A 26308-nucleotide genomic window follows, 5' to 3' on the forward strand; every position below is an offset into this window, starting at 1 on the left:
AGTTATTACATCACAACACATTAACTGTACTTTAGTTATTACATCAGAGTACAGCCATAACTGAACAGTAGTTATTAATTTGTCATCATAGTACAACAATAACTATACAGTAATTATTATTACATCATCATAACCCAACATTAACTGTACAGTAGTTATTACATCATCGTAGTACAACCATAGTTGTACAGTAGTTATTACATCATAACAGAGCAATAACTACAGTAGTTATTACATAATCATAGTACAACAATAACTGTACAGTAGTTATTACATCATCATAACGACAACTGTAGAGTAGTTATGATTACATCATAGTAAAATAACTTTACAGTAGTAATTATTACATCATTATAGTACAACAATAACTGTACAATAGTTATTGAATAATCATAAAACAACCATTACTGTACAGTAGTTATCACGTCATAACAGAACCATAACTGTACAGTAGTTATTATATCATCGTAGTACAAAGATAACTGTACAGAAGTGCCAGCAAGCTTTTTTGTGATTCAAATATAAACACCTTCCTCGCCACCCTGACAAAACTGATATTTAAATGTACCCGTATATGTAGACTGCAGGGGTCTAAGAATAATCTTATTATACAGATAACCAATTCTAGGTGTAGTTCTATTAGGTACCAATCGTATATATGGACACACTGGTGTCTGTGCCTCTTATAGAATGTGTAGACACATTTTTTTAAAGTGTAATGTGTATATATATATATATTTTTTTTCTTCTTTTTATTATTGCTGCTTTTATTTATTATTAGATGCCTTTTACCTAATATGCACAAGCACTGTTTTTTAATATTATGTGATAATGCCTTTTTTACTGTATTTTGTTTGTTTTATGTACTGTATGTGATTGTATGTCTACTTGGACGTGGAAGTCTGTAATGAAGATTGATTGATTGTGCAGTAGTCATTTTTACATCACAACACAACCATAACTGTACAGTAGTTAATACATATTACCATATTATTAAAAACATAATGTGTGGTTTGTTTCTTACATTTGTGGCTATGCGTAATAATATTATTATTAATATAATGTGTGGTTTCTTTCTTACATTTTTGGACATACTTAATAATATTATTATTAATAATGTGTGGTTTGTGTCTTGGTAGATTTTGCTTGTCAGAAACCAGCTGCCCTCAAGAAGACAACTATCCCAACGCTCTTTGTATAAAAGTCAATGGCAAACTCTTTCCCCTGCCGGTAAGATTACACAAGTGCAATATTTTGTCATATTTACTTTATAAATGTTTAATTTAAATGAAGCAGTCACTCTCTCTATGCATGAATGTTTCTTCTTTGGTGCGCTCAAAGATAGCTTTTCGATGCAATCTAACTATAATGTATATCTATATAGCTAATTTATTATGTAGCTATAATGACTAAATACTAATTTATTATGTATCTATAATGACTAAATGCTAATGTATAATGCTTATCTATATTGCTTGTATATAATACTTATACATATTGTTTTTATGTTGCATATATATAATACTTATACATAATGTATCAATATATTGCTTGTATATAATGTTTGTACATAATGTATCAATATATTGCTCATATATAATACTTACACATTATCTATATATTGCTTGTATACAGTTACAATGCTTATACATAATTTATCTATATATTGCTTATATAAATGCTTGTACATAATTTATTTATTTATTGCTTATATATAATGTTTATACATAATGTATCAATATATCGCTTATATATAATACTCACACATAATGTATCTATATATTGCTTATATATAATACTTATAATGTATCTATATATTGCTTGTATATAATTCTTATACATAATGTATCTATATATTGCTTGTATATGTTTATACATAATGTAACATTATATTGCTTGTATATAATACTCACATAATGTATCAATATATTGCTTATATATAATGCTTATACATAATGTATCTATATATTGCTTGTATATTATACTTAAACAATGTGTGTTTTTATATTGCTTATATAACACTTATACATAATGTATCTATATATATATTGCTTATATATAATACTTATATATGTTTTGTATTGCTTATAAATAATACTTATACATAATGTATCTATGTATTGCTTATATATAATACTTATACATAATGTGTTTTTATATTGCTTATAAATAATACTTATACATAATGTATTTATATATTGCTTATATATAATGCACATACTGTGTTTCATATATTTTTTATATACATACAATACAATGAGGAGAGACGTTATTGGGCTGTACTCTAGTTACAGATCCAAACTACGCTTTAAAATCTTGCCCATGTGCTTCCTCTATTTCTTTGGGAGGTCCCTGATTACATCACTGAGGCCGTCGCTGAGAAAAGGGGTAATCTCTACGGCCCCAGTTAGACACAATATATGACTATTAATGAAATGCAAATGTCCTGACACTCGTGCTATTGCCCTGTCTCTGCTTTGTCTGCATCACGGTACTCGATGTTCGGCCTTGGCAGTCAGCAGGCCGAGTCTGGACACAACGCTGATACGAGACGACTGTCCCTTTGCAACAGATAGACAAGTACAACTTCAGCACAATTGATAATAACTATAGCAATGGCCCTAAAGCATAAGAGTTGTGTGATAATATATGCATAATTATTCTAACATTTCTAAAAAAGTTATGACAGACCACCTCAAAAAACACAATGGAATTTTACAGTTCTTATTTTCCTAATGGGACACCCAAAATGTACATGAAAATAAAGAAAGCGGGATTTACAATATTAACTATGAACAATAAAACACTGAATATTAACAACATCAAATGTAACAAAGCAGCAAAATATGAACGCAAAAGGGTAATAAACACCTACAATATGATAAATTAGCACTTTTACGCAGAACTTTTGTTGTAAAAATCTGCTTCCGCATCTGTTTCTGACACACGCATTTGGGGGCTGGCTGCTCTGAAAACAAACCCAGCCCTCTCTGCTTTGTTCCACGTCTGACGTAGATTACCGTAATAACTCCAACACTCAAAAGTGCAGATTTCAACCATCGAAATACTTTCTATAGTTCAAGACTTACGGTCATTTTAAAACAGCACTGCACATCATAATAGCAAATACAGGTCTAAAAAAAAAAGGATGTAGAACGTCCGGTGGGCCGGATTGAAAATCTTGCCCAGGTCTGATCAACATCAACAATTTGATTTTCAGAGTGGCTGGACAGGACACATAAAAAAAAAAAAACATTTTTTGGAATAAAATAAGATTCGTTAAAAATAAGAATTGCGATGAATGTTTTGGCATCCCTACTTAGTCAGCCACCGATTGTGCAAGTTCTCCCACTTAAAATGATGACAGAGGTCTGTAATTTTCATCATAGGTACACTTCAACTGTGAGAGACAGAATGTGAAAAAAAAATCCAGGAATTCACATTGTATGAATTTTAAAGAATTTATTCGTAAATGATGGTGGAAAATAAGTATTTGGTCAACCATTCAAAGCTCTCACTGATGGAAGGAGGTTTTGGCTCAAAATCTCACCATACATGGCCCCATTCATTCTTTCCTTAACACGGATCAATCGTCCTGTCCCTTAAGCAGAAAAACAGCCCCAAAGCATGATGTTTTCACCCCCATGCTTCACAGTAGGTATGGTGTTCTTGGGATGGAACTCAATATTCTTCTTCCTCCAAACATGACGAGTTGAGTTTATACCAAAAAGTTCTATTTTGGTTTCATCTGATCACATGACATTCTCCCAATCCTCTGCTGTATCATCCATGTGCTCCCTGGCAAACTTCAGACGGGCCTGGACATGCACTGGCTTAAGCAGGGGGACACGTCTGGCACTGCAGGATTAGATTCCCTGTCGGCATAGTGTGTTACTGATGGTAACCTTTGTTACTTTGGTCCCAGCTCTCTGCAGGTCATTCACCAGGTCCCCCCATGTGGTTCTGGGATTTTTGCTCACCGTTCTTATGATCATTTTGACCCCACGGCATGAGATCTTGCGTGGAGCCCCAGATCGAGGGAGATTATCAGTGGATAATTGCTCCCACAGTTTATTTTTTTCACACCAAGCTGCTTGCCTATTGTAGATTCACTCTTCCCAGTCTGGTGCAGGTCTACAATTCTTTTCCTGGTGTCCTTCGGCAGCTCTTTGGTCTTGGCCGTAGTGGAGTTTGGAGTCTGACTGATAGAGGCCGTGGACAGGTGTCTTTTATACAGATAACGAGTTCAAACAAGTGCCATTAATACAGGTAACGAGTGGAGGACAGAAGAGCTTCTTAAAGAAGTTAGAGGTCTGTGTGAGCCAGAGATCTTACTTGTTTGAAGTGACCAAATACTTATTTTCCACCATAATTTACAAATAAATTATTTAAAATTCCTACAATGTGAATTCCTGGATTTTTTTTTCACATTCTGTCTCACAGTTGAAGTGTACCTATGATGAAAATTACAGACCTCTGTCCTCATTTTAAGTGGGAGAACTTGCACAATCGGTGGCTGACTAAATACTTTTTTACCCCACTGTATGTGCATACACTGTATCTGCTGATGCAGTTGAAGAAGGGAATACAAAGAAGCCGATACATGATGACAGCATGCACTAAACATTTATCGATTTCTTTGTTAGGGTTTTGCCCCGCCCCCCAAGAATGGAGTGGAACAGAAGAGACCCGGCAGGCCGCTAAACATTACCTCACTGGTGCGACTGTCCTCTGCGGTACCCAATCAGATCGCAGTGACGTGGGCTCCTGAAATTGGAAAGGTAACGAGGTCTCCCCGGCCAGCGATTGATGACCACTATTAATCGTCACTCCCCCGCCCCGCTGTTTGCAGACCTACTCCATGTCCGTCTACCTGGTGAGGCAGCTCACGTCCCCGCTGCTCCTGCAGAGGCTGAGGATGAAGGGCATCAGGAACCCGGACCACTCCAGAGCATTGAGTAAGAACATTCACACACAGTCAAGGAAAAGAAGAGGTTGACAGAGCAGCTGTTGGTGGTCTTTCTTTGGGACTTCAGGTGGCTGCTTTTCTTTGGACTTGCATGTGTCGTTCACAGTCTGAACACTTTTACTGCATTCTAAGTTGGAGATACCCCATTTTATAGACTATGCAGGCCACACCCACTCCATTTTTAAAGACAAAATATTTTCCATTTATAAGTCGCAAATATGTACCTTGTGAAATGAGTTATTTACACAGAAATATTCTGTAAATGTTTATTTACTTACCTCCATTCTTTACAAAGAGCTGATCAAACAAAACAGAAGTCAAGCTAGCTCTCCTATCAGCTAAACACACTCTTCTGATACATGATGATGTGTGATACATGATAATGTGTGATACATGATGATGTGTGATACATAATGATGTGTGGTACATGATGATGATGTGTGATACACAATGTGTGACACATGAAGATGTGTGATACATGTGTGATTCATGATGATGTGATACATGATGTGTGACACATGAAGACGTGTGATACATGTGTGATTCATGATGATGTGTGATACATGTGTAATACACGATGACGTGTGATACGTGATGATGTGTGGTACAAGTGTGATACGTGATACACAATGATTTTTGATACATGATGATGTGTGGTACAAGTGTGATGCATGATGATGTGTGATACACAATGATGTGTGATACAAGTGTGATACGTGATGTCTGAAACAGGATGTGTGATGCATGTTTGATACATGATGATGTGTGATACATGTGTGATACATGATGTGTGATACAAGTGTGATACATGATGATGTGTGATACGAGTGTGATACATGATGATGTGTGATAAATGTGTGATACACGATGATGTGTGATGCATGTTTTGATACATGATGATGTGTGATACACGATGGTGTGTGATACATATGTGATACATGATGATGTGTGATACACGTGTGATACATGATGATCTGTGATACTCGATGATGTGTGATACTCGATGTGTGATACACGATGATGTGTGGTACAAGTGTGATACACAATGATGTGTGATACATGATGATGTGTGATATATGTGTGATACACGATGACGTGTGATACATGATGGTGTGTGATACATGTGTAATACACGATGACGTGTGATATGTGATGATGTGTGGTACAAGTGTGATACGTGATACACAATGATTTTTGATACATGATGATGTGTGGTACAAGTGTGATGCATGATGATGTGTGATACGTGATGATGTGTGATACACAATGATGTGTGATACAAGTGTGATGCATGATGATGTGTGATACGCGATGATGTGTGATACACAATGATGTGTGATACAAGTGTGATACATGATGATGTCTGAAACAGGATGTGTGATGCATGTGTGATACAGGATGTGTGATGCATGTGTGATACATGATGATGTCTGATACATGATGTGTGATGCATGTGTGATACAAGTGTGATACATGATGATGTGTGATACGAGTGTGATACATGATGATGTGAAGTGTGAATTATATTTATATAGCGCTTTTTCTCTAGTGACTCAAAGCGCTTTACATAGTGAAACCCAATATCTAAGTTACATTTAAACCAGTGTGGGTGGCACTGGGAGCAGGTGGGTAAAGTGTCTTGCCCAAGGACACAACGGCAGTGACTAGGTTGGCAGAGGTGGGAATCGAACCTGCAACCCTCAAGTTGCTGGCACGGCCACTCTACCAACCGAGCTAAACCGCCCCGTGATGTGTGATACATGTGTGATACACGATGATGTGTGATGCATGTTTGACACATGAGTGATACATGTGATACATGATGCTGTGTGATACACGATGGTGTGTGATACATGTGTGATACATGATAATGTGTGATACAAGTGTGATACACAATGTGTGATACATGTGTGATGCATGTGTGATACATGATGATCTGTGATACACGATGTGTGATACTCGATGATGTGTGATACACGATGATGTGTGGTACATGATGATGTGTGGTACAAGTGTGATACACAATGTGTGATACACAATGATGTGTGATACACAATAATGTGTGATACACAATGATGTGTGATATATGTGTGATACACGATGACGTGTGATACATGATGGTGTGTGATACATGTGTAATGCACGATGACGTGTGATACGTGATGTGTGGTACAAGTGTGATACGTGATACACAATGATTTTTGATACATGATGATGTGTGGTACAAGTGTGATACACGATGATGTGTGATACATGTGATACACAATGATGTGTGATACAAGTGTGATACATGATGATGTCTGAATCAGGATGTGTGATACATGATGATGTGTGATACATGATGTGTGATACACGATGATGTGTGATACACGATGATGTGTGATACAAGTGTGATACATGATGATGTGTGATACGAGTGTGATACATGATGATGTGTGATACACGTGTGATACTCGATGTGTGAGACACGATGATGTGTGATACATTATGATGTGTGACACCAGTGTGATGCATGTGTGATACAAGTGTGATACATGATAATGTGTGATAAATGTGTGATACATGATGATGTGTGGTACAAGTGTGATACATGTTGATGTTTGATACACGATGATGTGTGATACTTGTGTGATACATGATGATGTTTGGTACATGTGTTATACATGATGATGTGTGATACATGCTACGTGATACACAATGATGTGTGATATATGTATGATACATGATGAAGTGTGATAAATGTGTGATACATGATGATGTGTTATACATGTGTGATACACGATATGTAATACATGATGTGTGGTACAAGTGTGATACATGATGATGTGTGATACGTGATACCTAATTTGTGATACATGATGATGTGTGATACATGATTTGTGATACACGATGATGTGTGATACGTGATACATGATGATGTGTGTGTTGCAGTTAAGGAGAAACTGACTGCAGACCCAGACAGTGAGGTGGCAACAACAAGTCTGAGAGTGTCCCTCATGTGCCCGGTAATTACTTTGATTTACATTTTGCTGAAATGCAAGGAAAGAACAGCTAGTTTCTACCAGTTGTCCTCCTTGTGAGTCTTCATGTTGTCTGTTCTGTCTTGGTCACATGTGACTTCTCTTCAGTTGGGGAAGATGCGACTGACTGTTCCATGCCGGGCAGTGACTTGCTCGCACCTTCAGTGCTTCGACGCTGCCCTCTACCTGCAGATGAATGAAAAGAAACCTACCTGGATCTGTCCTGTGTGTGACAAGAAGGCCGCATATGAGAGTCTCATCATTGACGGGTGAGTGCACCTGCCTGCCCTCCAAAAGCAACATCTAGACGGTTGTGATGCACCTTCATCAAACATCTTCATGATTGTGATGCACCTTTATGCCTCAATTATATGAAAATAATACTTTAACGTACCTTCTTTTTTTGTTTCATCAAACCTATTACCGTATTTTCCAGACTGGAAAGCAGACCGGTATATAAGCCACACCCACTACATTTTAGAAGAAGAAAAAAAATCCATACATTAGCCGCACCGGACTATAAGTCACAAATCTATACGTTGTGATATGAGTTTACACATTAATATTCTGTATATGTTTATTTACATACATTAATTGTTTACCAACGGTGTCTGTAAAAAGGCAGTGAAACGGCTGCTCAAACAAAACATAAGTCATGGTCATGGACTAGCTGTGCAAGCTCGCTCTCCTCTTTACAGAGGAGTTTGTGAAAGTGAAATAACAAAAAAAGAATCCCGTTGTAAGTTAATAAAACAGTTAGCTCATGCTAACGAGGCTATCTTCATTACATTACGATAGCACGTACAGAAACACTCCTGCAGACATCACACATATAAGTAAGAACTTTTTTTAAGTCCATACCAGTAGAAACGTTATGCGCGGCAAGAAGACTCAGCGGCACTTCGTTGTCCGGTTAAAAGCACTAAATGGAAGGACGTTGCGGCCCCTGCCGTTAGCGAACTCGTCAAAAAGATGGCGGCGTAGCATAAACAGAACATATTTTCCGTTTATTTTGTTTTTCGTTTTTTAACTATTTGTATTATGGCCGGCAGCGAAACAAATCCGTAAATTAGCCATCCTTAGAAGAAAATGGCACATTGGCACACTGACAAAGCCAAACCTTTTTAACTATAACAATCTACAAGGTTACTATAGGGTTTCTTCTCTTTCTTCCTCTCCTTTTTTCTGCATTCTTTTGTATCTCTAGTTATCATTACGTATATGTATCGTTGCATTTGAGCAACTGTATTTTTGATGATAGAGGTCAATTATTTGCATTGTTCATTATCAATAGTGCTATTTCTATCGGTATTTGTTTTGCTCCAGTTATAGTGTAAAAATGCTCATTGTCATTTCTGTATTATTTATTTTGCTAACTGCTTCTTTGATATCACTTTTACCATCATTTGTACAGATCCTATTTGCTGATGTCGCTCTGTTGTTGTTATGGTTGTGTTCGCTGTTTTTGTTTTTGTCTCTGGCATACTGACAAAGCTTAACCTATTGTTAGTATAACCATCTACAAGGTTAATATAGGTTGCTTCTCTTTCTTCCCCTCTTTTCTGCATTCTTTTGTATCTCTAGTTATCATTATGTATATGTATCGTTGCATTTGAACAACTGTATTGTTGATAATAGAGGTCAATTATTGGCATTGTTCATTATCAGTAGTGCTATTTCTATCGGTATTTGTATTGCTCCATTTGTAGTGTAAAAATGCTCATTGTCATTTCTGTATTATTTATTTCGCTAACTGCTTCTTTGCTATCACTTTAACCATCATTTGTACATATCCTATTTGCTGATGTTGCTCTGTTGTTGTTATGGTTGTGTTCGCTGTTGTTGTTTTTGTCTCTGGCATACTGACAAAGCTTAACCTATTGTTAGTATAACCATCTACAAGGTTAATATAGGTTGCTTCTCTTTCTTCCCCTCTTTTCTGCATTCTTTTGTATCTCTAGTTATCATTATGTATATGTATCGTTGCATTTGAACAACTGTATTGTTGATAATAGAGGTCAATTATTGGCATTGTTCATTATCAGTAGTGCTATTTCTATCGGTATTTGTATTGCTCCATTTGTAGTGTAAAAATGCTCATTGTCATTTCTGTATTATTTATTTCGCTAACTGCTTCTTTGCTATCACTTTAACCATCATTTGTACATATCCTATTTGCTGATGTTGCTCTGTTGTTGTTATGGTTGTGTTCGCTGTTGTTGTTTTTGTCTCTGGCACACTGACAAAGCTTAACCTATTGTTACTGTAACCATCTACAAGGTTAAGGTTGCTTCTCTTTCTTCCCCTCCTTTTTTCTGCATTCTTTTGTATCTCTAGTTGTCATTACGTATATGTACTGTTGCATTTGAACAACTGTATTGTTGATAATACAGGTCAATTATCGGCATTGTTCATTATCAATAGTGCTATTTCTATTGGTATTTGTATTGCTCCAGTTGTAGTGTAAAAATGCTCATTGTCATTTCTGTATTATTATTTATTTCGCTAACTGCTTCTTTGCTGTCACTTTAACCATCATTTGTACATATCCTATTTGCTGATGTCGCTCTGTTGTTGTTATGGTTGTGTTCGCTGTTTTTGTTTTTGTCTCTGGCACACTGACAAAGCTTAACCTATTGTTAGTATAACCATCTACAAGGTTAATATAGGTTGCTTCTCTTTCTTCCCCTCCTTTTTTCTGCATTCTTTTGTATCTCTAGTTATCATTATGTATATGTATCGTTGCATTTAAACAACTGTATTGTTGATAATAGAGGTCAATTATTGGCATTGTTCATTATCAGTAGTGCTATTTCTATCGGTATTTGTATTGCTCCATTTGTAGTGTAAAAATGCTCATTGTCATTTCTGTATTATTTATTTCGCTAACTGCTTCTTTGCTATCACTTTAACCATCATTTGTACATATCCTATTTGCTGATGTTCCTCTGTTGTTGTTATGGTTGTGTTCGCTGTTGTTGTTTTTGTCTCTGGCACACTGACAAAGCTTAACCTATTGTTAGTATAACCATCTACAAGGTTAATATAGGTTGCTTCTCTTTCTTCCCCTCCATTTTTCTGCATTCTTTTGTATCTCTAGTTGTTATTACGTATATGTATCGTTGCATATACATAGGGGCGGTATAGCTCGGTTGGTAGAGTGGCCGTGCCAGCAACTTGAGGGTTGCAGGTTCGATTCCCGCTTCCGCCATCCTAGTCACTGCCGTTGTGTCCTTGGGCAAGACACTTTACCCACGTGCTCCCAGTGCCACCCACACTGGTTTAAATGTAACTTAGATATTGGGTTTCACTATGTAAAGCGCTTTGCGTCACTAGAGAAAAGCGCTATATAAATATAATTCACTTCACTTCACATTTGAACAACTGTATTGTTGAAAATAAGAGGTAAATTGTTAGAATTGTTCATTATCAATAGTGCTATTTCTATTGTTTTTTTTATTGCTCCATTTGTTGTGTAAAAATGCTCATTGTCTTTCCTGTATTATTATTTATTTCGCTAACTGCTTCTTTGCTATCACTTTTATCATATTTGTACATATCCTATTTGTTAATGTTGCTCTATTTGTGTTGTTGTTATGGTTGTGTTTGCTGTTGTTTTTGTCTCTCTGTCTAATCTATCTGTGTTGGCCCGAATGCAGCTGAGATAGGCTCCAGCACCCCCCCGCAACCCCAAAAAAAGGGACAAGCAGTAGAAAATGGATGGATGGATGTCTAATCTCCCTCTCGTCTACACAATTTCCCTCTCCGTCTTCTTTTTTTTTCTCTTTCTATCCCCTCCTGCTCCGGCCCGGCTGCACCGAATGATAATATAAATACATTTAATTAAGTCAAATACAAGTAAGGCAAAAAGAGAAGTATCCCACACTTCTCTTTTGTAAAATAAATCTGAACAGTCTCTTGGGCATCTACATCAACTGTATGATTTGTCGGAGAAGCTGGACAAGACCAAAAAAAAGAAGAAGATAAGTAGCGACTTATGGTCTGGAATTCATGGTAGGAATGTTGCAATGGTGCCCTCTTATTTGTCGGAGTTTAGAGGTGAATCCTGCAGCCTGAAGTACGACCTTCAATCTATAATGTCATAATTGAGAGGCTTTCAAGCGTATCATTTCATGCATTGGTGGCTTTTAACTCCATTATTCAACATTCAGGTGACAAGAGAGCAAACTCCTTTAATAAAGTATTAATGTAGGGTGTTGTGTTTGTGTAGTCTGTTCCTGGAGATCCTGAATGACTGCTCTGATGTGGATGAAATCAAGTTCCAAGAAGACGGTACCTGGTGTCCCATGAGGCCCAAAAAGGAGGCGGTGAAAGTCTCCTCTCAGTCGCTGGCTAAAGTGGAATGTGAGTACATGATTTCATTGCCCCGTTCCTTGATTTAACAAGGTCAAAACTCATTGAGATGAAACACTTTTACCAGCGGGCAGCAAAAACAGGTTTCATATTACTTAGAACAGGGGTCAGCAACCCAAAATGTTAAAAGAGCCACATTGACCAAAAATACACAAAAACAATTGTTCTAGAGCCGTAAAAAATTAAAAGCCTTATATCAGGGGTCTCAAACTCATTTTGCTTGAGGGCCACTGGGTGAGGTTGGGCCGCAAGAAAAGATTTCTTAATAAATCTAACATGCATTTTTTAATGAATAGACTTTCTTTGAATGGCCAACCCTCCCGATTTTTCCAGGTGACTTACGAAATTCGGTGCATTTTCTGACAATTCCCTGGGGGAAATCATTCTCCAGAAAAGTGTGCTTGTTTTCACACGGCAAACCGTATTAAAGGAGTGCCGTAACAGCACTGCCTATGCCGCCCTCTACAATTCCTCGAATTCGCCTTTTCATTGTATTGACAGCGTGCCGGCCCAGCTACATGTCATATGAGGCTTCAACAGACACATGTACGTGACTGAAAGACATTCTTGATCAACAGCCATACAGGTCACACTGAAGGTGGCCGTATAAAGAACTTTATCACTGTTACAAATATGCGCCACACTGTGAACCCACACTAAACAAGAATGAAAAACAAATTTCTGGAGAACATCCGCACCGTAACACAACATAAACACAACAGAACAAATACCCAGAACACCTTGTAGCCCTAACTCTCCATCTCAACCCACACACGGCGGAAGGGTGGGGGGTAGGGGTTTGGTGGTAGCGGGGGTGTGTATTGTAGCCCGGAAGAGTTAGGGCTGCATGGGACTCTGGATATTTGTTTTGTTGTGTTTATGTTGTGTTGCGGTGCGGATGTTATCCCGAAATGTGTTTGTCATTCTTGTTTAGTGTGGGTTCACAGTGTGGCGCCTATTTTTAACGGTGTTAAACTTGTTTATACAGCCACCCTCAGTGTGACCTGTATGGCTGTTGATCAAGTATGCCTTGCAGTCCTTGACGTACGTTTGCAAAAGCCATACACATGTGGTTTAGGCAGATACACTTTTTTAATGCTAATGAGGCGCACTCTATGACGTGTGTGTCTAAGAGCCAGGTATAGAATATGGCGGACTGAAATGCTGTTAGTACAAGTTATAGAAGGCAATAAAGGCCGTGTCAAAACGGCACCCATTGAAGGTTGTAGGTTGGGAGAGAACCGACAGATGTTCGAGAGAATGATTATTCTGGAATGATTAATTTTAGGAGTCTCCAAGAAAAATCTGGAGTAGGGTTGGGTATCGTTTGAATTCGAACGATTCCGATTCCGATTCCTGACGATTCTCTATTCAGATTCTTCTTGTACCATGCCGGGATCAATGTGTTTGACAGGTAGTCCCTGGAAGGTGGTATGTGTTTTGGGTTGAGAGTTTTCACCATATCCCTGCAAACATAAACAAACATGTAATGTTGCTGTCACTGTTTAGCCCATTATCAATTAGCTTAGCTCTAACGTTATTGCTTAACTAACCTAAATGTTGGAGATTCCACCTCTGAAAAGGGATGCAGTCTTTTGACTATGTGTGCAGTGACCTTTCTGTGGCACCGACATCTTCCCCAAAACAACACAATTAAACACCTATTTAATAATACCACCTTAACATTTGACAACAAAACAATTATACACTTATTTAATAATACCACCTTAACGTTTGAAAACCAAACAATTATACACCTATTTAATAATACCACCTTAACGTTTGAAAACCAAACAATTATACACCTATTTAATAATACCACCTTAACATTTGACAACCAAACAAACTTTTGGAATTAGATAAATAAAAATCTGCACTATTTCGAAGCTGAGATATTTGAAGCGTGATTTGATACAGTGTGGTACCGTGTGATAATGTACTTCATTCAATATCATCCACTTCCTCTTTTCAGCACTGTCCTTCACACTCACTTTATTCTTTCCCATGCATGGAACACAAAGTTATGTCGATCTCCAACCATAAGTGATGCTCGCAATAAGCCGATACTAGCTACAAGCCGATGCTGGCAACAAGTTAATGCTCGCAATAAGCTAATCCTTGCAAAAAGCTGATGCTAGCAATAAGCCGGTGCTAGCAACAAGCTAATCCTTGCAACAAGCTAATCCTCACAACAAGCTAATGCTCACAACAAGCCAATGCTCGCAACATGCTAATCCTCGCAACAAGCTAATGCTTGCAACAAGCCGATGCTAGGAACAAGCCGATGTAGCAACAAGTCGATGCTAGCAAAAACAATGCTAGCAACAATGCAATGCTAACAACAAGCCAATGCTAGCAAGAAGCCGACGCTAGCAAGAAGCCGAAGGTAGGAAGAAGCCGACGCTAGCAAGAAGCCGAAGGTAGGAAGAAGCCGATGTTAGCATGAAGCCGTAGGTAGCAAGAAGCCGAAGCTAGCAAGAAGCCGATGCTAGCAAGAAACCGATGCTAGCAAGAAGCGAAGGTAGCAAGAAGCCATTGATAGCAAGAAGCCGATGGTAGCAGTAACCCGACGGTAGCAAGAAGCCGACGGTAGCAGTATGCCGACGGTAGCAGTAACCCGACGGTAGCAAGAAGCCGACGGTAGCAGTATGCCGACGGTAGCAGTAACCCGACGGTAGCAAGGAGCCGACGGTAGCAGTAACCCGACGGTAGCAAGAAGCCGACGGTAGCAAGAAGCCGAAGGTAGCAAGAAGCCGAAGATAGCAAGAAGCCGATGGTAGCAAGAAGCCGAAGGTAGCAAGAAGCCGATTCTAGCAAGAAGACGAAGGTAGCAAGAAGACTAAGGTAGCAAGAAGCTGATGCTAGCAAGAATCCGATGCTAGCAAGAAGCTAATGTTCTTACGCAAGATGTTTTGGTGGATCTTACGGGTTTACTGTGACATGAAGTTTCTGTTTATATCTCCAGTAGACGTTTATATCTCCAGTAGACATGTTTATATCTCCAGTAGACATGTTTATATCTCCAGTAGACATGTTTATATCTCCAGTAGACATGTTTATATCTCCAGTAGACATGTTTATATCTCCAGTAGACATGTTTGTATCTCCAGTAGACATGTGTATATCTCCAGTAGACGTTTATATCTCCAGTAGACATGTTTATATCTCCAGTAGACATGTTTATATCTCCAGTAGACATGTTTATATCTCCAGTAGACATGTTTATATCTCCAGTAGACATGTTTATATCTCCAGTAGACATGTTTATATCTCCAGTAGACATGTTTATATCTCCAGTAGACATGTTTATATCTCCAGTAGACATGTTTATATCTCCAGTAGACATGTTTATATCTCAAGTAGACATGTTTATATCTCAAGTAGACATGTTTATATCTCCAGTAGAGATGTTTATATCTCCAGTAGACATGTTTATATCTCCAGTAGACATGTTTATATCTCAAGTAGACATGTTTATATCCCCAGTAGACATGTTTATATCTCCAGTAGACATGTTTATATCCCCAGTAGACATGTTTATATCTCCAGTAGACATGTTTACATCTCCAGTAGACGTTTATATCTCCAGTAGACATGTTTATATCTCCAGTAGACATGTTTATATCTCCAGTAGACATGTTTATATCTCCAGTAGACATGTTTATATCTCCAGTAGACATGTTTATATCTCCAGTAGACATGTTTATATCTCCAGTAGACATGTTTATATCTCCAGTAGACATGTTTATATCTCAAGTAGACATGTTTGTATCTCCAGTAGACATGTGTATATCTCCAGTAGACGTTTATATCTCCAGTAGACATGTTTGTATCTCCAGTAGACATGTGTATATCTCCAGTAGACGTTTATATCTCCAGTAGACATGTTTATATCTCCAGTAGACATGTTTATATCTCCAGTAGACATGTTTATATCTCCAGTAGACATGTTTATATCTCCAGTAGACATGTTTATATCTCCAGTAGACATGTTTATATCTCCAGTAGACATGTTTATATCTCCAGTAGACATGTTTATATCTCCAGTAGACATGTTTATATCTCAAGTAGACATGTTTATATCTCAAGTAGACATGTTTATATCTCCAGTAGACATGTTTATATCTCCAGTAGACATGTTTATATCTCCAGTAGACATGTTTACATCTCAAGTAGACATGTTTATATCCCCAGTAGACATGTTTATATCTCCAGTAGACATGTTTATATCCCCAGTAGACATGTTTATATCCCCAGTAGACATGTTTATATCTCCAGTAGACATGTTTACATCTCCAGTAGACATGTGTATATCTCCAGTAGACGTTTATATCTCCAGTAGACATGTTTATATCTCCAGTAGACATGTTTATATCTCCAGTAGACATGTTTATATCTCCAGTAGACATGTTTATATCTCCAGTAGACATGTTTATATCCCCAGTAGACATGTTTATATCTCCAGTAGACATGTTTATATCCCCAGTAGACATGTTTATATCTCCAGTAGACATGTTTACATCTCCAGTAGACATGTTTATATCTCCAGTAGACATGTTTATATCTCCAGTAGACATGTTTATATCACCAGTAGACCTGTTTATATCCCCAGTAGACCTGTTTATATCTCCAGTAGACATGTTTGTATCTCCAGTAGACATGTGTATATCCCCAGTAGACATGTTTATATCTCCAGTAGACATGTTTATATCTCCAGTAGACATGTTTATATCCCCAGTAGACATGTTTATATCTCCAGTAGACATGTTTATATCTCCAGTAGACATGTTTATATCCCCAGTAGACATGTTTATATCCCCAGTAGACATGTTTATATCCCCAGTAGACATGTTTATATCTCCAGTAGACATGTTTATATCTCCAGTAGACATGTTTATATCCCCAGTAGACATGTTTATATCCCCAGTAGACATGTTTATATCTCCAGTAGACATGTTTATATCCCCAGTAGACATGTTTATATCTCCAGTAGACATGTTTATATCCCCAGTAGACATGTTTATATCCCCAGTAGACATGTTTATATCTCCATCCAGTAGACATGTTTATATCCCCAGTAGACATGTTTATATCTCCAGTAGACATGTTTACATCTCCAGTAGACATGTTTATATCTCCAGTAGACATGTTTATATCTCCAGTAGACATGTTTATATCCCCAGTAGACATGTTTATATCTCCAGTAGACATGTTTATACCTCCAGTAGACATGTTTATATCTCCAGTAGACATGTTTATACCTCTAGTAGACATGTTTATATCTCCAGTAGACATGTTTATATCTCCAGTAGACATGTTTATACCTCTAGTAGACATGTTTATATCTCCAGTAGACATGTTCATATCTCAATAAGATGTGTGTCACACCAAGCACTTGTGGATGAGCATGATGGAGTTGGTTATGTCTTCAGCTCCTTGTCGCCAGTCTTTGCCGCCCCCACACGGCGCTGAGTCCACCCCCGGCAAGAAGGCCGATGTCATCGACCTGACTCTGGAGAGCTCCTCCTCCTCCTCGGACGACGACGACGAGGACGACGAGGAGGAAGAGGAGGAGGAGAAAAGCTTGGATCCTCCTGTGAAGAAACGCTGCTTGTACATCTCTAAACACGAGGACGTGCACACCAAGGGGTGAGTGAGGAGTAGACGGTGATGTCTGGAGTTAGTGACGTTGTCCTCTCTCACCAGAGTGCTGACCTACCAGCCTTCCACCATGCGTCTTCACAACCTGGACACCTCCTACCTGCCCCCCACTCTGGCTGACTATGCAGTCCCCTTCCACCCGGCCACCATGGCCACCATACCCACTGACATGCAGAGTCAGTCATCACACTCCAACTACTCCTTTTCTCACCCTCACACTGATCACCATCTCACACTTCTCTCCTCTAGGTCTGGATTTATTCTCTCTACTTCAAGCTGATCCCCAGGTGAGTCTTGCTCACATGACACATCTTTTACAGGTGAGTCTTGGTCACATGACTCGCCCTATACGGGTGAGTCTTGGTCACATGATTCACCCTGTACGGGTTAGTCTTGGTCACTTGAATCGCCCTGTACGGGTGAGTCTTGGTCATGTGACTTGCCCTGTACGGGTGAGTTTTGGTCACGTGACGCGCCATGTACAGGTGAGTCTTGGTCACATGACACATCTTGTACAGGTGAGTCTTGGTCACATGACACGTCCTGTACGAGTGAGTCTTGGTCATGTGACTGGCCCTGTACGGGTGAGTCTTGGTCACATGACTCGCCCTGTACGGGTGAGTCTTGGTCACTTGAATCGCCCTGTACGGGTGAGTTTTGGTCACGTGACGCGCCATGTACAGGTGAGTCTTGGTCACATGACACATCTTGTACAGGTGAGTCTTGGTCACATGACACGTCCTGTACGAGTGAGTCTTGGTCATGTGACTGGCCCTGTACGGGTGAGTCTTGGTCACATGACTCGCCCTGTACGGGTGAGTCTTGGTCACATGACTCGCCCTGTATGGGTGAGTCTTGGTCACATGACACGTCCTGTACGGGTGAGTCTTGGTCACATGACACGTCCTGTACGGGTGAGTCTTGGTCATGTGACTGGCCCTGTACGGGTGAGTCTTGGTCACATGACTGGCCCTGTACGGGTGAGTCTTGGTCATGTGACTGGCCCTGTACGGGTGAGTCTTGGTCACATGACTCGCCCTGTACGGGTGAGTCTTGGTCATGTGACTTGCCCTGTAAGGGTGAGTCTTGGTCACATGACATGTCCTGTACAGATGAGTCTTGGTCACGTGACTCGCCCTGTACAGGTAAGTCTTAGTCACATGACTCGCACTGTATGGGTGAGTCTTGGTCACATGACTCGCCCTGTACGTGTGAGTCTTGCTCACATGACACATTTTGTACAGGTGAGTCTTGGTCACTTGACTCGCCCTGCACTGGCAAGTCTTGGTCACATGACACGCCCTGCTCGGGCAGGTCATTGGCACATGACACGCCCTGTACGGGCGAGTCTTGGTCACATGACTCCCCCCGTACTGGTGAGTCTTGCTCACATGACTCACCCTGTAAGGGTGAGTCTTTCTCACATGACTCGCCCTGTACGGGTGAGTCTTGCTCACATGACACATCTTGTACAAGACTCGCCCTGTACAGGTGAGTCTTGGTCACATGACACACCCTGCTCGGGCAGGTCATTGGCACATGACACGCCCTGTACAGGCGAGTCTTGGTCATGTGACTCGCCCTGTACTGGTGAGTCTTGCTCACCTGACTCGCCCTGTACAGGTGAGTCTTGGTTACATGACTCGCCCTGTACGGGTGAGTCTTGCTCACATGACACATCTTGTACAGGTGAGTCTTGGTCACATGACTCGCCCTATACAGGTGAGTCTTGGTCACATGACTCCCCCCGTACTGGTGAGTCTTGCTCACATGAGTCACCCTGTACAGGTGAGTCTCTCACATAACTCGCCCTGTACGTGTGAGTCTTGCTCACATGACACATCTTGTACAGGCGAGTCTTGGTCACATGACTCGCCCTGTACAGGTGAGTCTTGGTCACATGACTCGCCCTGTACGGGTGAGCCTTGCTCACATGACACATATTGTACAGGTGAGTCTTGGTCACATGACTCGCCCTTTACGGGTGAGTCTTGGTCACGTGCCTCGCCCTGTAAGGGTGAGTCTTGGTCACGTGACTTGTCCTGTACAGGTGAGTCTTGGACACGTGACTCGCCCTGTAAGGGTGAGTCTTGGTCACGTGACCCGCCCTGTAAGGGTGAGTCTTGGTCACATGACACGTCCTGTACGGGTGAGTCCTGGTCACATGACTCGCCCTGTACGGGTGAGTCTTGCTCACATGACACATATTGTACAGGTGAGTCTTGGTCACATGACTCGCCCTTTACGGGTGAGTCTTGGTCACGTGCCTCGCCCTGTAAGGGTGAGTCTTGGTCACGTGACTTGTCCTGTACAGGTGAGTCTTGGACATGTGACTCGCCCTGTAAGGGTGAGTCTTGGTCACGTGACCCGCCCTGTAAGGGTGAGTCTTGGTCACGTGACCCGCCCTGTAAGGGTGAGTCTTGGTCACATGACACGTCCTGTACGGGTAAGTCTTGCTCACATGACACATATTGTACAGGTGAGTCTTGGTCACATGACTCGCCCTTTACGGGTGAGTGTTGGTCACATGACACGTCCTGTACGGGTGAGTGTTGGTCACGTGACTCGTCCTATACAGGTGAGTCTTGGTCACGTGACACATCTTGTACAGGTGAGTCTTGGTCACTTGACTCGCCCTGTACACACCCTGTACAGGTCACATGAAACATCCTGGACAGGTGAGCCTTGGTAGGGCTAGTCTTGGTCACATGACACGCCCTGCACAGGGGAGTCTTGGTCACATGACACACCCTGCACGGGCGAGTCTTGGTCACATGACACATCCTGTACCAGGCTTTCTCATTACTTGACATAGTACTCATTATTCATGTTTAGGGTTGAACTGAACAGATTAGAATGACAGTGATGACAATATTATGAATCCTATTAATAATAATATGAATAAATGTGTTGTTAGCATTACAGGCCACAGATGTTTCTAGAAAACCTGAGCAGCAGTTTGCAGAGCGTGTCTTCGCCCAGCACCAGCGCCGCCCTGGTGGCCTCCAGCAGTCGTTACGATGCCAACGCTCGCACCCCCGCCTCCATTCATGACACCCATGACTCCTCCCACGTTGTCACGGTGACACAAAGTGCTGACAACAGCATATCTGACATTATTTCACTAGACTGACTTTTTACTCAAACTTTCTTTTCTGGGGACTTTTTTTTTTAACCCAAACTTTTTCTAAAGCTTTTTTTTTTTCTCCCATAAACTTATCGGAGCAACAGTAAGAAGATTTTTTTTTTTTTTTATCTTTGATGCCATCATTTACTAAAGACACGCCTAGAGTAGTCCGTGTACAGCTTCAATCACTAAATCCTGTCTGAACCACCTCTCTTGCAGCACTGCCTCAGTTCTCTTGAGCACATGCTGTGCAAAATTAGCATTTGTTGAAGGCGCAGGAAGTACAACCCCAACAAAATAATAGCGTCAAGTTTGGATGACAGAAGGTAATAGAACTTCTATCAATTCTAATGAAGATAATCATAATAACTTCCTATCAATTTTAATGAAAATAATTTAAACTTCCTGTCAATATTAAAGAGAATAATTATAACTTCTTGTCAATATTAATGAGAATAATTATAACTTCTTGTCCATTTTAATGAGAATAATTACAACTTCCTGTCAATTTTCATGAGAATACTTATAACTTCCTGTCAATTTTAATGAGAATAAAAATATCTTCCTGTATATTTTAATGAGAATAATTATAACTTTCTGTCAATTTTAATGAGTATAAAAATTAACTTCCTATCAATTTTAATGAGAATAATTAAAACTTTCTCTCAATTTTAATGAGAATGATTATAACTTCCCGTCAATTTTAATGAGAATAATTATAACTTCCTGTCAATTTTAATGAGAATATTTATAGCTTCCTGTCAATTTTAATGAGAATAAAAATAACTTCCTATCAATTTTTAATGGGGAGTAGTTTTAATAGCTTGACAGTAGTCCTGATTCATGTCGAGTTGGTTTTAATGAGTTCATAATGAATCACATCAGACGTGATCTTACAAGTCATGTGTATCACATCCACATTTCTGGAAATAAAATCATATTTTGATGACAAATGTTTTCAGTGTATAGTGAAAATAAAGAAGAAAAAAAAAGTAAACTCATCGTCCCAATATTTTTGGACAAACTCAAATATTTGCTAAATAGTGTTGAAAGTTATTTTGAATGTTGTATTGCAACATGTGTACTACTGCCAAGTGTACTTTGAACAAATACTGTACAAGGGATTTTGATACATTATTATGTCAACTTGTTCTTCCTGCTCTCAGCATAAAACAGTCAATCCTTGCTCTCGGCCGTATTCCTTATGAATGATGATGGATTGCATTGACATAAATGCATCTACCGTTTGACTTTCTCCACATAGAAAATAGCTTTTATACATCATGCTTTCGTGTTTGTCATCCTCCATTATGAATGTACCTCCTCGGAAACAGGAGTATATTACCACACTTTAGGGACGGCAATAATCCTTCGTTTTAAGTACATGATGAAATTCCTAAATGACTTCCAATGTCCTCATGAAATTCCAAATGCCAATGTAGATTATTCCAGCAGGAGTCTGAGCTTTTCTTCCGGTCACTCACACACTTAGACAAAGCGGTAAAAGTGATACTGAAATATTTCACTGTAGTTGTAAACACGATTATTTTGTCATGAAAATTATTGTTCAACAATATAATAGTTATGATTTTTTTGTGTATTAGTACTGGAAATTGTCCTACATTCATATCTGCTGCAAACACTAACTTCTCTTTCAAAATAAAAGCTGTAATAATACTTTTTAATGTATGTTATAGAAGATATTGCAGTAATTTAAGATGGACATTTTGGGTAGAGTGATACAACTAAATACACTTTTAGTCTTTAATGTTTTTTTAAAATGAAGCAAAAACCATGAATAAACATAAACAGACTTTTTTTTCAGATTGTATTACTTATTTTCTCACACGTCATTCAATTTCAGTAAAAACACACATGTATACATATAAAAGCAGTAAAATCCAATAATAAATAGGACATAATTGTGGTCAAAAGTTTACATACACTTGTAAAGAACACAATGTCATGGCTGTCTTGAGTTTCCAATCATTTCTACTCTTATTTTTTTTTTGTGATTTGAGTCTACATACTTGTTTGTCACAAAAAACATTCATGAATTTATCATGGGTCTACTGAAAATGTGAGCAAATCTGCTGGGTCAAAAGTATACATACAGCAATCTTAATATTTGGCAAGTTTCACTGCAATGATACACTTTTGGTCGCCATCCACAAGCTTCTGTATGAATTTTTAAACCACTCCTCTTGACAAAATTGGTGCAGTTCAGCTAAATGTGTTGGTTTTCTGACATGGACTTGTTTCTTCAGCATTGTCCACACGTTTAAAGTCAGAACTTTGGGAAGGCCATTCCAACACCTTAATTCTAGCCTGATTTAGCCATTCCTTTACCACTTTTTGACGTCTGTTCGGGGTCATTGTCCTGTTGGAACACCCAACTGCGCTGATAGTTTTAGGTTGTCCTAAGGAATTTGGAGGTAATCCTCCTTTTTCATTGTCTGTAAAGCACCAGTTCCTTTTGCAGCAAAACAGGCCCAGAGGATAATACTACCACCACCATGCTTGATGGTAGGCATGGTTCTCCTGGGATTAAAGGCCCTACCTTTTTTCCCTCCAAACATATTGCTGGCTATTGTGGCCAAACGGCTCCATTTTGGTTTCATCTGAACTTTCCTCCAGAAGATCTTATCTTTGTCCATGTGATGTCCAATGAATCAAAAATTGAGCTGTTTGGGCACAATACCCAACAATATGTTTGGAGGAGAAAAGATGAGTCCTTTAATCCCAGGAACACCGTTCCTACAGTCAAGCATGGTGGTGGCATACTTGCCAACCCTCCCGATTTTCCCGAATTTCAGTGCCCCTCCCGAATATCTCCCGGGCCAACCATTCTCCCGGGTTTCTCTCGATTTCTACCTGGACAAAAATATTGGGGGCGTGTCTTAAAGGCACTGCCTTTAGCGTGCTCTACAACCTGTTGTCACTTTTCCCCCATATAAACAGCGTGCTGGCCCAGTTACATAGTATATGGGGGGGTGTATATTGTAGCTTCTCGGAAGAGTTAGTGCTGCAAGGGATTCTGGGTATTTGTTCTGTTGTGTTATAGTGCGGATGTTCTCCTGAAATGTGTTTGGTGTGGGTTCAGGTTGCGGCGCATATTTGTAACAGTGTTAAAGTTGTTTATACGACCACCCTCAGTGTGACTTGTACGGCTGTTGATCCAGTATGCCTTGCATTCACTTATGTGTGTGTGAAAGCCGCACACATTAAGTGACTGTGCCGGCACGCTGTATAAATGAAGGAAGGAATGAGCGGCCGTGACGACAGGTTGTAGAGGACGCTGAAGGCAGTACCTTAAAGGCACGCCCCTATATTTATGTCCAGGTGGAAATCAGTAGAATAGGGGCCCCGGGAGATTTTTGGGATGGGCACTGAAATTAGGGAGTCTCCCGGGAAAATCGGAAGGGTTGGCAAGTACGGGTGGCCGTATAAACAACTTTAACACTGTTACAAATGTGCGCCACACTGTGAACCCACACCAAACAAAAATGACGAACACGTCTCAAGAGAACATCCGCACCATAACACAACAGAACAAATACCCAGAATCCCTTGCAGCACTAACTCTTCCGGGACACTATAATATACACACCCCCTAGAATTAAAGTTCTAGAATGGCAATCCCAAAGTCCTGGCTTAAACGTGTGGACAAGAAACAAATCCATGTCAGAAAACCAACAAATATAGCTGAACTGCGCCATTTTTGTCAAGAGGTGTGGTCAAAAATTCAAGCAGAAGCTTGTGGATGGCTACCAAAAATTGCCTTATTGCAGTGAAACTTGCCTAATAATAACATTGCTGTATGTATACTTTTGACCCAGCAGATTTTCAGTAGACCCATAATAAATTCTTAAAAGAATCAAACTTTATGATTTTTTTTTTTTTGAACCAACAAGTATGTGCTCCAATCACTCTATCACCAAAAATAAGAGTTGTAGAAATGATTGGAAACTCAAACCAGCCATGACATCATGTTCTTTACAAGTGGATGTAAACTTTTGACTATATTTGTACCTTTTCAAACAATAACAGTAATTGATCATTTAACATGGCGCCTGATAGTCACGTGGGGGGGTGGGGGGGTTTTGACCAATCATTTGTGAAAGGTTGATCATATTACGCCTATATTGGCTAACCTGCACTGGCTTCCTTTGCACTTAAGATGTGACTTTAAACGGGAACCTTATCACAATTTCAGAAGGGTTAAAACCAATAAAAATCCAATAAAAAATATTTTATTTTTGGAATTTTCTTTAAAAATTTTACCCATCCCGGAATATCCCTAAAAAAAGCTTTAAAGTGCCCGATTTTCGCTATCTGTGAAGCCTTCGTCCATTTTCCTGTGACGTCGTCCAGTGATGCCAATACGGATAGCACAGCAAGATATAGCGACATTAGCTCAGGGTTCAGACTCGGATTTCAGCGGTTTAAGCGATTCGACAGATTATGCATGTATTGAAACGGATGGTTGGAATATGGAGGCAGGTAGCGAAAACGAAATTGAAGAAGAAACTGAAGCTATTGACGCTATTCGGCCATGTTTGCCTTAGCATCGCCGGTAAAATGTGCAGACCAACGGTTGGAAGTTTCGCATCTTGTGACACTGGATCAAGTTAAATCAATCGATTGGTAAGTGTTTGTTTGGCATTAAATGTGGGTGGAGGGAAACGCTGGATGTAAATATAGTTTCATATGTACATACGGCTAGCCTAAATAGCATGTTAGCATTGATTAGCTGGCAGTCATGCCGCGACCAAATATGTCTGGTTAGCAAATAAGTCAACAACATCAACAAAACTCACCTTTGTGATTTTGTTGACTTTATCGTTGGAAATGCATCTGCAGGTTATCCATACATCTCTGTGCTATGTCTGCCTTAGCATCCCCGGTAAAATGTACGGACACAACGGCACATTTAATGGGGGTCTGGCGGCAGATTTCTTTGACTTTATCGTTGGAAATGCATCTGCTTTGAGTGTCGCAGGATATCCACACAATCTAGCATAGCTTTCGTCGGCAAAGTGTGCGGAAGAAACGACCGACCATTTCGTCGGCTTTCCCCACACCCTCGTAATTTGAACAAGTTTCGTCCAATTTCTTGCCACTTTCGCATCTTCGGGCCAGTGTTGCAACTTGAAT

The 26308-nt window shown here is 39.6% G+C and overlaps 1 protein-coding gene across 4 annotated transcripts in view; it reads left to right on the forward strand.

Annotated features, from left to right (window-relative positions):
- pias2 (protein inhibitor of activated STAT, 2) overlaps positions 1–22336 on the forward strand; it is a 32388-nt gene extending 10052 nt beyond the window's left edge. For 3 of the 4 annotated variants that reach the window (XM_061896636.1, XM_061896654.1, XM_061896645.1), the window contains 10 exons: positions 1140–1230; positions 4647–4781; positions 4853–4958; positions 7901–7974; positions 8098–8258; positions 12221–12354; positions 17796–18012; positions 18070–18200; positions 18274–18344; positions 20942–22336. In XM_061896636.1, the coding sequence (XP_061752620.1) occupies positions 1140–1230; positions 4647–4781; positions 4853–4958; positions 7901–7974; positions 8098–8258; positions 12221–12354; positions 17796–18012; positions 18070–18200; positions 18274–18344; positions 20942–21157 (1336 nt within the window). In that variant the 3' untranslated portion in view covers positions 21158–22336. The remainder of the gene's footprint in view (positions 1–1139; positions 1231–4646; positions 4782–4852; positions 4959–7900; positions 7975–8097; positions 8259–12220; positions 12355–17795; positions 18013–18069; positions 18201–18273; positions 18345–20941) is intronic. The other variant, XM_061896660.1, reaches the window with a different exon arrangement.
- Positions 22337–26308: the final 3972 nt, after the last annotated feature.

Source organism: Nerophis ophidion, linkage group LG01 (assembly GCF_033978795.1).
Source record: "Nerophis ophidion isolate RoL-2023_Sa linkage group LG01, RoL_Noph_v1.0, whole genome shotgun sequence".
Classification (NCBI taxonomy): Eukaryota; Metazoa; Chordata; class Actinopteri; order Syngnathiformes; family Syngnathidae; genus Nerophis; species Nerophis ophidion.